Source organism: Chiloscyllium punctatum, chromosome 27 (genome assembly GCF_047496795.1).
Source record: "Chiloscyllium punctatum isolate Juve2018m chromosome 27, sChiPun1.3, whole genome shotgun sequence".
Taxonomy (NCBI): domain Eukaryota; kingdom Metazoa; phylum Chordata; class Chondrichthyes; order Orectolobiformes; family Hemiscylliidae; genus Chiloscyllium; species Chiloscyllium punctatum.
The window spans coordinates 52133999-52146323 of record NC_092765.1 but is presented as its reverse complement, the minus strand read 5'-3'; the positions used below and the strand labels follow the sequence as shown (position 1 = coordinate 52146323).

Genomic DNA, 12325 nt, shown 5'->3' with positions numbered 1-12325 from the left:
GGAGAGAATAAGTCCCCTCAAATCAGCAAGGCAGCTTACGTGTGGAACTGCAGGCAATGGGCGAGGTACTAAACGAGTATTTTGCATCAGTGTTTACTGTGGAGAAGGACATGGAAGATATAGAATGTAGGGATACAGATGGTGACACCTTGAAAAATGTCCATATTACAGAGGAGGAAAAAGTGCTGAGGTGTTAAAACACAAACACTGGGCAGCACGGTGGCACAGTGGTTAGCACTGCTGCCTCACAGCGCCAGAGACCTGGGTTCAATTCCCACCTCAGGCGACTGACTGTGTGGAGTTTGCACATTCTCCCCGTGTCTGCGTGGGTTTCCTCCCACGTTCCAAAAATGTGCAGGTCAGGTGAATTGGCCATGTTAAATTGCCCCTAGTGTTGGGGGAATGGGTCTGGGTGGGTTGCGCTTTGGCGGGTTGGTGTGGACTTGTTGGGCCGAAGGGCTTGTTTCCACACTAAGTAATCCAATAAAAAAAATGGCTAAATCCCCAGGACCTGATCAGGTGTAGCCCAGAACTCTGGGAAACTTGGAAAAAAAGTGATTGCTGGGCCCCTTGCCGAGATATTTGTATCATCAATAGTCTCAGGTGACGTGCCAGAAGATCACAGGTTAGCAAACATGGTGCCACTATTTAAGAAAAGGTGGTAAGGACAAGCCAGGGAACTATAGACCAGGGAGCCCTGACGATGGTAGGGGGCAAGTCGTTGAAGGAAATCCGGAGGGACAGGATTTAAATGTATTTGGACAGGCAAGGACTGATTAGGGATTCAACATGGCTTTGCGTGTGTCAAATCATGTCTCAATACAGGGAGAACTGGCCATTTGGATACAGAACTGGTTCGAAGGTAGAAGACAGAGGGTGGAAGTGGAGATGGAGGGTTGTTTTTCCGACTGGAGGCCTGTGACCAGTGGAGTGCCACAAAGATCGATGCTGGGTCCGCTACTTGTCATTTTATATAAATTATTTGGATGTGAGCATAAGAGGTATAGTTAGTAAGTTTGCAGATGACACCAAAATTGGAGGTGTAGTGGATAGCGAAGAAGGTTACCTCAGATTATAATGGGGATCTTTATCAGATGGGCCAATGGGTTGAGGAGTGTCAGATGGAGTTTAATTTAGATAGATGCCAGGTGCTGCATTTTGGAAAAGCAATTCAGAGCAGTACTTATACAGTTAATGGCAAGGTCCCAGAGAGTATTGTGGAAGTGCAGGTTCACAGGTCCTTGAAAGTAGAGTCGCAGGTAGATAGGATAGTGAAGGCAGCATTCAGTATGCTTTCCTTTATTGGTCAGAGTATTGAGTATATTGAATCAGTTAGTTAATCTCTTCAACTTAGAGTATATGTTGCTGAACAAAGAAACCTTGGAATGCAGGTTCATAGGTCCTTGAAAGTGGAGTCGCAGGTAGCTAGGAAAGTGAAGACAGTATTTGATATGCTTGCCCTTATTGCTCAGAGCACTGAGTATAGGAGTTGAGAGGTCATGTTGTGGCTGTACAGGACATTGTTTAAGCCACTTTTGAAATACTGTGGGCAATTCTGGTCTCCTTCCTCTTGGAAGGATGTTGTGAAACTTGAAAGGGTTCAGAAAAGATTTACAAGGCTTTTGCCAGGGTTGGAGAGTTTAAGATTTAGGAGAGGCTGAATAAGTGGGGCTGTTTTCCCTGGAGTGTCAGAGGCTGAGGGTAGAGGTTTGTAAAATAATGAGGGGCATGGATAGGGTAAATAGACATGGTCTTTTCCCTAGGGTGGGAGTCCAGAACTGGAGGGCATAGATTAATGATGAGAGGGGAAAGATTTAAAAGGGACATTTTCCATGCAGCAGGTGGTGTGTGTATGAAATGAGCTGCCAGAGGAAGTGGTCAAGGCTGGTACAATTACAACATTTAAAAGACATCTGGACGGGATATGAAGAGGAATGGGTTAGAGAGAAATGGGCCAAGTGCTGGCCACTGAGACAAGGTTAGTTTAGGATATCTGGTTGGCATGGACGAGTTGGAGCAAAGGGTCTGTTTCTATGCTGTACACCTTTATGACTGCATTAAAACACACTTCACACAAACCTGTTTCTGCAAAAATGTTGCTTGGTTCTTTCTGTTCTAACTTCCAATATTGTTTTGCACTCACAGTGTAGACACACAGATCATCTTTTGAAAACTCCAATTGGGTGGATCCTTTTGTCTGAAAATAAAAATATGAAATGAGGAATGTTGTTTCAAAATGTCTGTTCCCAAGTTCAATAATTAGAACCAGGAAAAATGATTAGAAAATCTCACTTTATTCCATTCTTACATTTTCAGCAAAACAGCCCTCACATTTGAGATGTTCTTTCTCATTGCCCCCCCATAATTCCAGCAGGATTCCTCATCCAGAGACACAAACTATGTTTTAAGAGTCAATGCTGCAGAGTGGAGTGGGCTGGGTAAACATGGAGTGAGACGCTGGCTGAGGAATGGAATGGAAAAGCGTGGTGCTGGAAAAGTACAGCACAGTCGGCAGCATCCAAGGAGTTGGAGAGTCAACGTTTCAGACATAAGCCCTTTATCAGGAATGTGGAAGGGGAAAGAGGGCTGAGATATAAATAGTGGAGTGGGGGTGGGGCTCGGGAAGGTAGCTGAGAAGGCGATAGATTGGATGCAGGTGATTGTGATAGTTGGTGGGAAGGGAGATGGAGAGATAGGACAGGGCGTGAGGGGGGTGCCAAGTTGGAGGGTTGGATCTGGAATGAGGTGGGGGATGGAGGGGACATTTGGAAACTACAGAAGTCATTGTTGATGCCATGAGGTTGAAGGATTCCAAAAAGGTGGAAAAGGAGGCATTCTTTCTCCAGTTGTCAAGTGGCTTTGGATTTAGCGGTGGAGGAAGCCCAGGACTTTAATATCCTTGGGGGAATGGGAGGGGTGGTTGAACAGTTGGCCGCAGGGATATAGGGTTGCTTGGCGCATTTGTCCCAGAGATGTTCCCTGAAACACACCATGAGTTGGCGTCCTGTCGTCCCAATCTAGGGGAGATGACATCAAGAGCACAGACGCAGTAGATGAGGTGGGTGGATATGCAGGAAATTCTCTGCTGGATGCGTGGAGATCCATTGCGGCCTTAGACGGAGGTTAATGGGGAGGTATTACATCTCTTGCAAGGGAAAGTACCAGGGATATATTTCCCTCCCCACCACCTTCCCTTGCCACCACAAGGTGTGTAAAATCTGTGCCCATACCACCCCTCTCACATCTGTCCAAGGCCCCATAGGATCTTATCACATCTAGCAGAGATTTTCCTGCACATGCACCGTCCTCATATACTGTGTCCATTGCTCTCAATGTGGTCTCCTCTTCATCTGGGAGACAGGACACCAACCTGCAGAGTGTCTCAGAGAACATCTATGGGACACACGCACCAATTCAATTGCCCCTTCAACTCCACCAAGGACAAAGTCCTGGGCCTCCTCCACTGCCAAATCCAAACCACTTGATAACTGTGGTTGAAAAGGAGACTTTCTTCCTCCACAGCATCAACATCAACTTCATTAGTTTCCCAATCTCCCCCCCCTCCCACCCCCGCACCTCATCTCAGATCCAATCCTTCAACTCAGCACCACCCTATTGACCTGTCCATCTTCCTTCCCACTGATCTATCACAACTACCCCCCCGCTTGCACCTACCTATCGCCTCCCTAGCTACTTTCCCCCAGCTCCAACCCCTAATTTGTGTCTCAGCCTCCTTTCCCCTCCACATTCCTGATGAAGAGCTTATGCCAGAAACATCAACTCTCCTGCTCCTCAGATGCTGCCTGACCGGCTATACTTTTCCAGTGCCACATACATTTCTAGCATCTGCAATATTCACTTTCTCCTAGTTAGAGTGGAATGGGCTGCTGAAGCCAGAGCGGTACTGTAGTAGGAGAGAAAGAAAAGTTGGACTCTCTAAGTTTATACTTCTTTTGCTTAAGTTTAAGTTAATGAGATATGCGCTGAATCATGGCAACAATATAAACTTGTCATGGTATTTGTATATGCATGACAATGAATGATTCAATCAATCAATCCAACACTGAGGATATGTCCAGAATTTTATCATTCAGGTGACACGGCGTTTGGAATTCTTACCCCCACTTGAAGAGAACAGTATCTATCCTGTTAGTCATGTTGTCTCCTATTGCTACCATGTTGCGTTTCCTCTCATTACTTGAATGACTCCCTGTACTATTGTGCCATGGTCAGTTGGCCATTTTCCCTACAGACCCCACTATCATGCCTAAAGCTTGCAAGAACTTTGAAACTGTCTCTGTACTGCAGGCATTTAAAGCTCATTGAACTCTCCTCAGCGAGTTCCTGTGCCTCCTATTTGGTCTGTGATAAAGGATTTGAATTACCTAGACTGATGGCTGTTGCTGCCTTCTGGAGCAGTGTGTTGCAGACTGGTACATTCTAAGGTCCAGGACTACGTGCTGAGGGATGCACAAAAACCAAGGCACAGTGGGGATAGACCACTACATGCTAAAGTTAATTGGGGGTCCCTTCAGTAATCACACCCTCGCAGCACCTGAAATGTACGTAATTGTAATATTGTATGTGTAAGAGAGATCTTTGGAGTTTAATTTTATCCAATAGAACCCAGTGTTTGTTTCTTGACATGCAACTATGCAGAACCAAACTACGTTTCTGGCGATGTGAAACTGATCTGAAGCCCATCTAACCTATCTATTGCATTTTTGTCCATATGTCTATCCAATGACCATTTAAATGCCCTTAAAAGTTGGCACACTGTTGCAGGCTGTGATATCCACCCGGCTATTACTGAGTAAAGAAATTACTTCTGACATCTGTCCTATACCTATCACCCCCTCAATTTAAAAGCTATGTCCTCTCATGCTAGCCATCACTATCCAAAAGAAAAAAGGCTCCCTGTCCAACCTATCTAACCCTCTGATTATCTTGTATGGCTCAATTAAGTCACCTCTCAACCTTCTTCTCTCCAACAAAAACAGCCTCAAGTCCCTCAGCCTTTCATCATAAGACCTTCCCTCCATACCAAGCAACATCCTGGTAAATCTTCTCTGAACCTTTTCCAAAGCTTCCAAGTCCTTCCTATAATGCAGTGACCAGAACTGTCAAGTGCATCTGCACCAGAGTTTTGTACAGCTGGAACATTACCTCATTGTTCAGAAATGCAATCCCTCCACCGAAAAAAGCTAATACACCATATGCTTTCTTAACAACCTTATCAACCTGGGTGGCAACTTTCAGGGATCTATGCACATGGACACAGATCTCTGTTCATCTACTCTACCAAGAATCTTACTATTAGCCCAGTACTCTGCATTCCTGTTACTCCTTCCAAAGTGAATCACCTCACTTTTCCGCATTAAAACAGGACTTCTACACTTAATGGTAAGGTCCTGGGAGTGTTGCTGAACAAAGACCTTGGAGCGTAGGTTCATAGTTCCTTGAAAGTAGAGTCACAGGTAGATAGGATAGTGAAGGCAGCTTTTGTTCTGCTTTCCTTTACTGGTCAGAGTATTGAGTATAGGAGTTGGGAGGACATGTTATGGCTATACAGAACATTGGTTAGGCCACTTTTGGAAGGATATTGTGAAACTTGAAAGGGTTCATACAATGTTGCTGCCAGGATTGGAGGATTTGAACTACAGGGAGAGGCTGAAAAGGCTGGGGCTGGTTTCCTAGGAGCATTGGAGCCTGAGGAGTTACCTTATAGAGGTTTATAAAATCATGAGGGGGGATGGATAGGATAAATAGACAAGGTCTTTTCCTTGGGGTGGGGCAGTTCAGAACCAGAAGGCGTAGGTTAAGGTTGAGAGGGGAAAAATATAAAAATGGACCTAAGGGGCAACATTTTCGTGCAGAGGGTAGTGTGTGCATAGACTGAGCTGCTAGAGGAAGTGATGGAGGCTAGTACAATACAGCATTTAAAGGGCATCTGGACGAGTATATGAAAAGGAGGGTTTAGAGGGATAAGAGTAAGTGCTGGTAAATGGGACTATATTCGGTTAGGATATCTGGGCAGCATGCACAAGTTGGTCCAAAGGGTCTGTTTCTTGTGCCGTACATCTCTATGACTCAACTCCATTTGCCATCCCTCAGCCCAGTTCTGCAGCTTATCTATGTCCCTAATCTGTAGGGAAACCAATATCCTTGCAGAGAGGTTTGCTCATGCTACGCATGAAGTTTTAAACCAAAATGGCAGGGGTCAGGAAACCAGAGCAGCAGGTCAGCAAGTGGAGAGATTGAGGAGAAGGTTGATTTTAAGACTAATATGTTTAAAAAAAGGACAGTCAGAGACAGGTAAATGAATACCTATGGTACTAATGGGCTGAAATGGGTTTATTTCAATGCAAGGAGTTTTATAGGCAAGGCAGATGAGCCTAGAGCCTGGATCAGTGCATGGGACTATGATGTGGCCATTGCAGAAACTTGGTTAAGAGAGGAACAGGATTGGCTCCTCAACTTTCCAGGGTTTCACTGTTTTAGAAAAGGTAGAGGAGAAGATAAGAGGGGTGGAAGAGTTCCATGACTAATCAGGGAGAATGTCACTTCTGCACTCAGAACATACTGGAGGGCTCGTCCACTGCAGCAATCTGGGTACAGCTCAAAAATAAGATGATTGCAATCATTCTGATTAGATTATGCTAGAGGTCCCCTCCAACAGCTACCTAGACATTGAGCAACAAATATGTAGACAGATGACTACATATTGACTAGAACTCCATTCGATCAAGAAGCTCAGACAGGGTAGAATTTGGAAGGTGTATCAAAGAGGGTTTCATGGAACAGGAGATGGATAGACCAACTTGAGGAGGGGAACTTATATTGGCTATTGAGCCCAGCCAGGTGATTGGCCTTTCAGTGGGAGTATTTTGGAACCAGTGATTACAACTCCTTAAGTTTTAACAGTTGTGAATAAGGATAAGTCAGGACCTTGTGAAAAGACACCAAATTGGGGGGAGGGCAAATTATGTCAATATTAGGCAGGAGCTAGGGAAATAGGAGGAGCTTTAATCAGCAAGTCCATATTTGAAATAGAATCAGAAAGTCATAGAATAATACAGCATGGAAACCGGCCTTTCGGCCCAAACTGATCCATGCTGACAACGGTGCCAATTCAGCCAGCTCTAATTGTTCACATTTGGTCCATATCCCTCTAAGCCCATTCCCATCCATGTACCTAACCCAATGTTTTATAAATGGTGCTACTGTACCTCCCTCAACCACTTACGCTGGCAGGAGAAAGTGAGGACTGCAGATGCTGGAGATCAGAGCTGAAAAAGGTGTTGCTAGAAAAGCACAGCAGGTCAGGCAGCATCCAAGGAACAGGAGAACCCACCAACCCAACCTCCACTACCAGCACCTTCCCCTGCAACCGCAAGAAATGCAAACCTTGCGCCCACACCTCCCCCCTTACCTCCCTCCAAGGCCCCAAGGGACACTTCCATATCCGCCACAAATTCACCTGCACCTCCACACACATCATCTATTGCATCCGCTGCACCCGATGTGGCCTCCTCTATATTGGGCAAGGTCTAATTGCGCAACGTTTCAGAGAACACCTCTGGGACACCCGGACCAACCAACCCAACCACCCCGTGGCTCAACCCTTCAACTCCCCCTCCCACTCCACCAAGGACATGCAGTTCCTTGGACTCCTCCATCGCCAGACCATAGTAACACGACGGTTGGAGGAAGAGCGCCTCATCTTCCGCCTGGGAACCCTCCAACCACAAGGGATGAACTCAGATTTCTCCTGTTTCCTCATTTCCCCTCCCCCCACCTTGTCTCAGTCAAATTCCTCGAACTCCGCATCACCTTGCTAACCTGCAATCTTCTTCCTGACGTCTCCGCCCCCACCCCACTCCGGCCTATCACCCTCACCTTGACCTCCTTCCACCTATCGCATTTCCAACACCCCTCCCCCAAGTCCCTCCTCCCTATCTTTTACCTTAGCCTGCTGGACACACTTTACTCATTCCTGAAGGGCTGATGCCAGAAACGTCGATTCTCCTGTTCCTTGGATGCTGCCTGACCAGCTGCGCTTTTCCAGCAACACATTTTCAGCACTTACTCTGGCACCCCATTCCACATACAAAACACTCTCTGCATGAAGAAATTGCCCCTCAGGTCCTTCCTAAATTGCTCCCCGCTAACCTTAAACCTGTGCACTCTACTTTTCAATTCCCCATCCCTGGGATAAAGACTACATGCATTCATCCTATCTAAGCCCCTCATGATTTTATACACCTCATAAGGTTAGCCCTCATTCTCCTACATTCCAAGGAATAAAGTCCTATCCTGGTCAACCTCTCCCTATAACATAGGCATACTAGTCCCGGCAATATCCTTGTAAACTTTCTTTGCGCTCTTTCCAGTTGAACTATGACAGTTTTCCTATAACAGGGTGGCCAAAACTGTACACAATACTCCAAGCGTGGGCCTCACCAAAGACTTATAAAAAACAGTAACATAATGTCCCAACTCCTATTCTCAATGCCTTGACCGATGAAAATCAGCATGCTAAATGCCTTCCTCACCACCCTGTCTACTTGTGATGCCACTTTCAACAAACTATGTATGTGTACTCCTCAGTCCCTCAGTTCCACAACACTCCTCAGGCCCTTACCATTTACTGTACAAGTCCTCTCTTGGTTTGACTTTCCAAAATGCAAAATCTCACACTTCTCTGCATTGAATTGCATTTGCCACTCCTCAGCCCACTTACCCATCTGATCAGGATCCCTTTGTAATTTTGGATAACCTCCCTATCAATAATACCTCATTTGTATCATAAACAAACTTACCAATCATTCACATCCAGATCATTTATGTAAGAAAGAAATAACAATGGTCTCCACAGTAACCTCTGTGGCCCACCACTAGTCACAAGAGTAGAGAGTGAGAAATAACCTTTAACGATCACCCTCTGCTTCCTACCATCAAGCCAATTTTGGATCCAATTAGCTAGCTGGATTCCTGGATCCCATGTGACCTAACCATGACCTGCCTGCCGTGTGGGACCTTGTCAAAGGCCTTACTAAAGTTCATATCAACAACATCCACTGCCCTACCCTGATCTATCCTCTTTGTTACCTCTTCAACACTAAACAACGTGTCAAACATGACTTCCCGCGCACAAGTCCATGCTGACTATTCCTAATCAGACATTGGCTATCCAAATGTTGGTTGATCCAGTCCCTCAGTATCCTCTCCACTGAGGTCAGACACACTGGCCTGTAGTTCCCTGGCTTGTCTTTGCTACTTTTTTTAAAAACAATGGAACAACACGAGCCATCCTCCAGTCTTCTGGAACTTCACCAGTGGCTAAAGATGAAGCAAAGATCTCTGCAATTTCTTCCCCAGCCTCCCACAACATCTGAGGATGGAATTGATCAGGCCCAGGGGATTTATCCACCTTAATGCACTTTAACGCTGCAAACACCTCCTTTCTGGTAATATGTATACAGTCAAATGCATCCCCACTTGTTTCCCTTATTTCCTTGGCATCCATGATTCTCTCCTCAGTAAACATGGAGGAGAAATATTCAATAAAAAATCTTCCCCTCTCCTGCTGATCTTAAAGAGGATCGATTCTCTCCCGAGCCACGTCTTCACTCTGAAGGTAGCTATAGAACCTCTTGGGAATATCTTTAACCTTATTTGCCAGATCCATCTCATATTCTCTTTTCGCTCTTCTGATTTCTCTCAAGGTGCACTCTTGCACTTTTTACAGTCATCAAGGATTCCACATGAGCCCGATAGCTTAAACCCAATGTATGCCTTCTTCTTTATCCTGAAGAGAGCATCAATATCCTTAAACCCACCAGTGTTTCTCTTCATCCTAACAGGGACATACTGTCCCTGGACTCTTGATATCACTCTTGTAGAAACCTCCCTTTTGCCATTTGTTCCTTTTCCTTCAAACAGATTCACCCAGTTGACCTCTGCTAGACCCTGATGGGCTCCAGCCCGAAACATCGATTTTCCTGCTCCTCAGAAGCTGCCTGACTTGTGCTTTTCCAGCAACATGCTCAACTGATCTCCAGCATCTGGGGCAGCACAGGGACTCAGTGGTTAACACTGCTGCCTCACAGCAACAGGGTCTCCGGCTCAATTCCAGCCTTGGGCGACTGTGTGTGGAGTTTGCTCATTCTCCCCGGGTCTGCGTGGGTTTCCTCCCACAGTCCAAAAATCTGCAGGTCAGGTGAATTGGTCATGCTAATTGTCCATAGTTGTTAGGTGCATTAGTCAAAGGGGGGTGGGTTACTCTTTGGAGGGTCAATGTGGACTTGCTGGGCTGCAGGTCCTGCTTCCACATTGTAGGGAATCTAATCTGCAGACCTCACTGTCTCCTCTGCTAGATCCTGCCTAATGGCCCTGAAATTGGCCCTTCTCCAGTTTATTCAAAATTTATGTTAAGGTGCTAAAGACAGAACTGGTCCACTGGTTAAAATTAAGAGAGAGAGTGTTATGATCACTGGACCCAGAGTGCTCTCTGATTGACACTTCAGGTCACTTGCCCAACCTCGTGTCCTAAGAAGAGGTCCAGTGTTACACTCTCCCAAGTAGGGTTCTCTACATACTGATTTAGATAGATAGAACATTACAGCACAGTACAGGCCCTTTGGCCCTCAATGTTGCACCGAACTGTGAAACCAATCTGAAGCCCATCTAACCTACATTATTCTATTTTCATCCATATGTCTATCCAATGACCATTTAAATGCCCTTAAAAGTTGGTGAGTCTACCACTGTTGCAGGCAGTGCATTCCATGCCCCTACTATTCTCAGAGTAAAGAAACTACCTCTCACATCTGACCTATATCTATCACCCCTGAATTTAAAGCTATGTCCCCCTCATGCTAGCCATCACCTACTGAAGAAAAAGGCTGTCACTGTCCACCCTACCTAACCCTCTGATTATGTCTCAATTAAGTCCCCTCTCAATCTTCTTCTCTCCAATGAAAATAGCCTCAAGTCCTTCAGCCTTTCCTCCATACCAAGCAACATCCTAGTAAATCTCCTCTGAACCCTTTCCAAAGCTTCCACATCCTTCCTATAATGCTGTGACCAGAACTGTACACAATACGCTAAGTGCAGCCACACTAAAATTTTGTTCAGCTGCGGCATGACATTTTGGTTCCAAAACTCAATCCCTCTACTTATAAAACCTAACACCGTATGCCTTCTTAACAGCCTTATCAACCTGAATGGCAACTTTCAGGGATATACATGGAAACAGATCTCTGTTCATCTACTCTACCAAGAATCTTACCATTAGCCCAGAACTCTGCATTCCTGTTACTCTTTCCAAAGTGAATCACCTCCCACTTTTCCACATTAAACTCTAATTGCCACCGGTCAGCCCAGCTTTGCAGCTTATCGATGTCCCTCAGTAACCTATAACATTCTTCAGCACTATCCACAATTCAACAGACCTTAGTTTCATCTGCAAATTTACTAACCTATCCTTCTATGCCCTCATCCAGGTTGTTTATAAAAATGACAAACAGCAGTGGTCCCAAAACAGATCCCTGTGGCACACGACTAGTAACTGAACAACAGGATGAACCGTTCCCATCAACCACCACCCTCTGGCTTCTTTCCAATTTCTGATCCTAACTGCTAAATTCCCCTCAATCTCATGCCTTCTTATTTTGTGCAATAGCCTACCATGGGGAACCTTATCAAACATTTGCTGAAATCCATATACACCACATCAACCATTTTACCCGCATCCACCTTTTGGTCACCATCTCAAAAGAACTCAATAAGGCTTTGTGAGGTACGGCCTACCCTACACAAAACAATGTTGACTATCTTTAATCAACTTATTCCTTTCTAGATGATTGTAAATCCTATCTCTCGTAATCTTTTCCAACACTTTACCCACAACCGAAGTAAGGCTCACTGGTCTATAATTACCAGGCTTATCTCTACTCCCCTTCTTGAACAAGGGAACAACAGTTGCTATTCTCCAGTCTTCTGGCACTATTCCTGTAGACAATGATGACGAAAGATCAAAGCCAAAGGCTCAGCAATCTCCTCCCTGCTTCCCAGAGAATCAGAGGATAAATCCCACTTGGCCCAAGGTACTTCTCTTGTGAGCACCAATCTCACCTAGTCTAGGAGCCTAAATCTCAGTATTGTGATGCTCAGTATCCCGACAATATTGTCTTTTTCCAGTGTGAATACTGATGAAAAATATTAATTTAGAGCGTCCCCTATCTCCTCTGACTCCACACACAACTTCCCACTGCTGTCCTTGATTGGCCCTAATCTTACACTAGTCATTCTTTTATTCCTG

General features: G+C 45.3%; 1 protein-coding gene across 4 annotated transcripts in view; it reads right to left on the bottom strand.

Annotated features, from left to right (window-relative positions):
• LOC140453699 (nuclear GTPase SLIP-GC-like) overlaps nt 1-12325 on the bottom strand; it is a 147787-nt gene that overhangs the window by 54345 nt on the left and 81117 nt on the right. For all 4 annotated transcript variants that reach the window (XM_072548650.1, XM_072548651.1, XM_072548653.1 and 1 more), the window contains exon 11: nt 2080-2197. In XM_072548650.1, coding sequence (XP_072404751.1) covers nt 2080-2197 — 118 coding nt within the window. The remainder of the gene's footprint in view (nt 1-2079; nt 2198-12325) is intronic.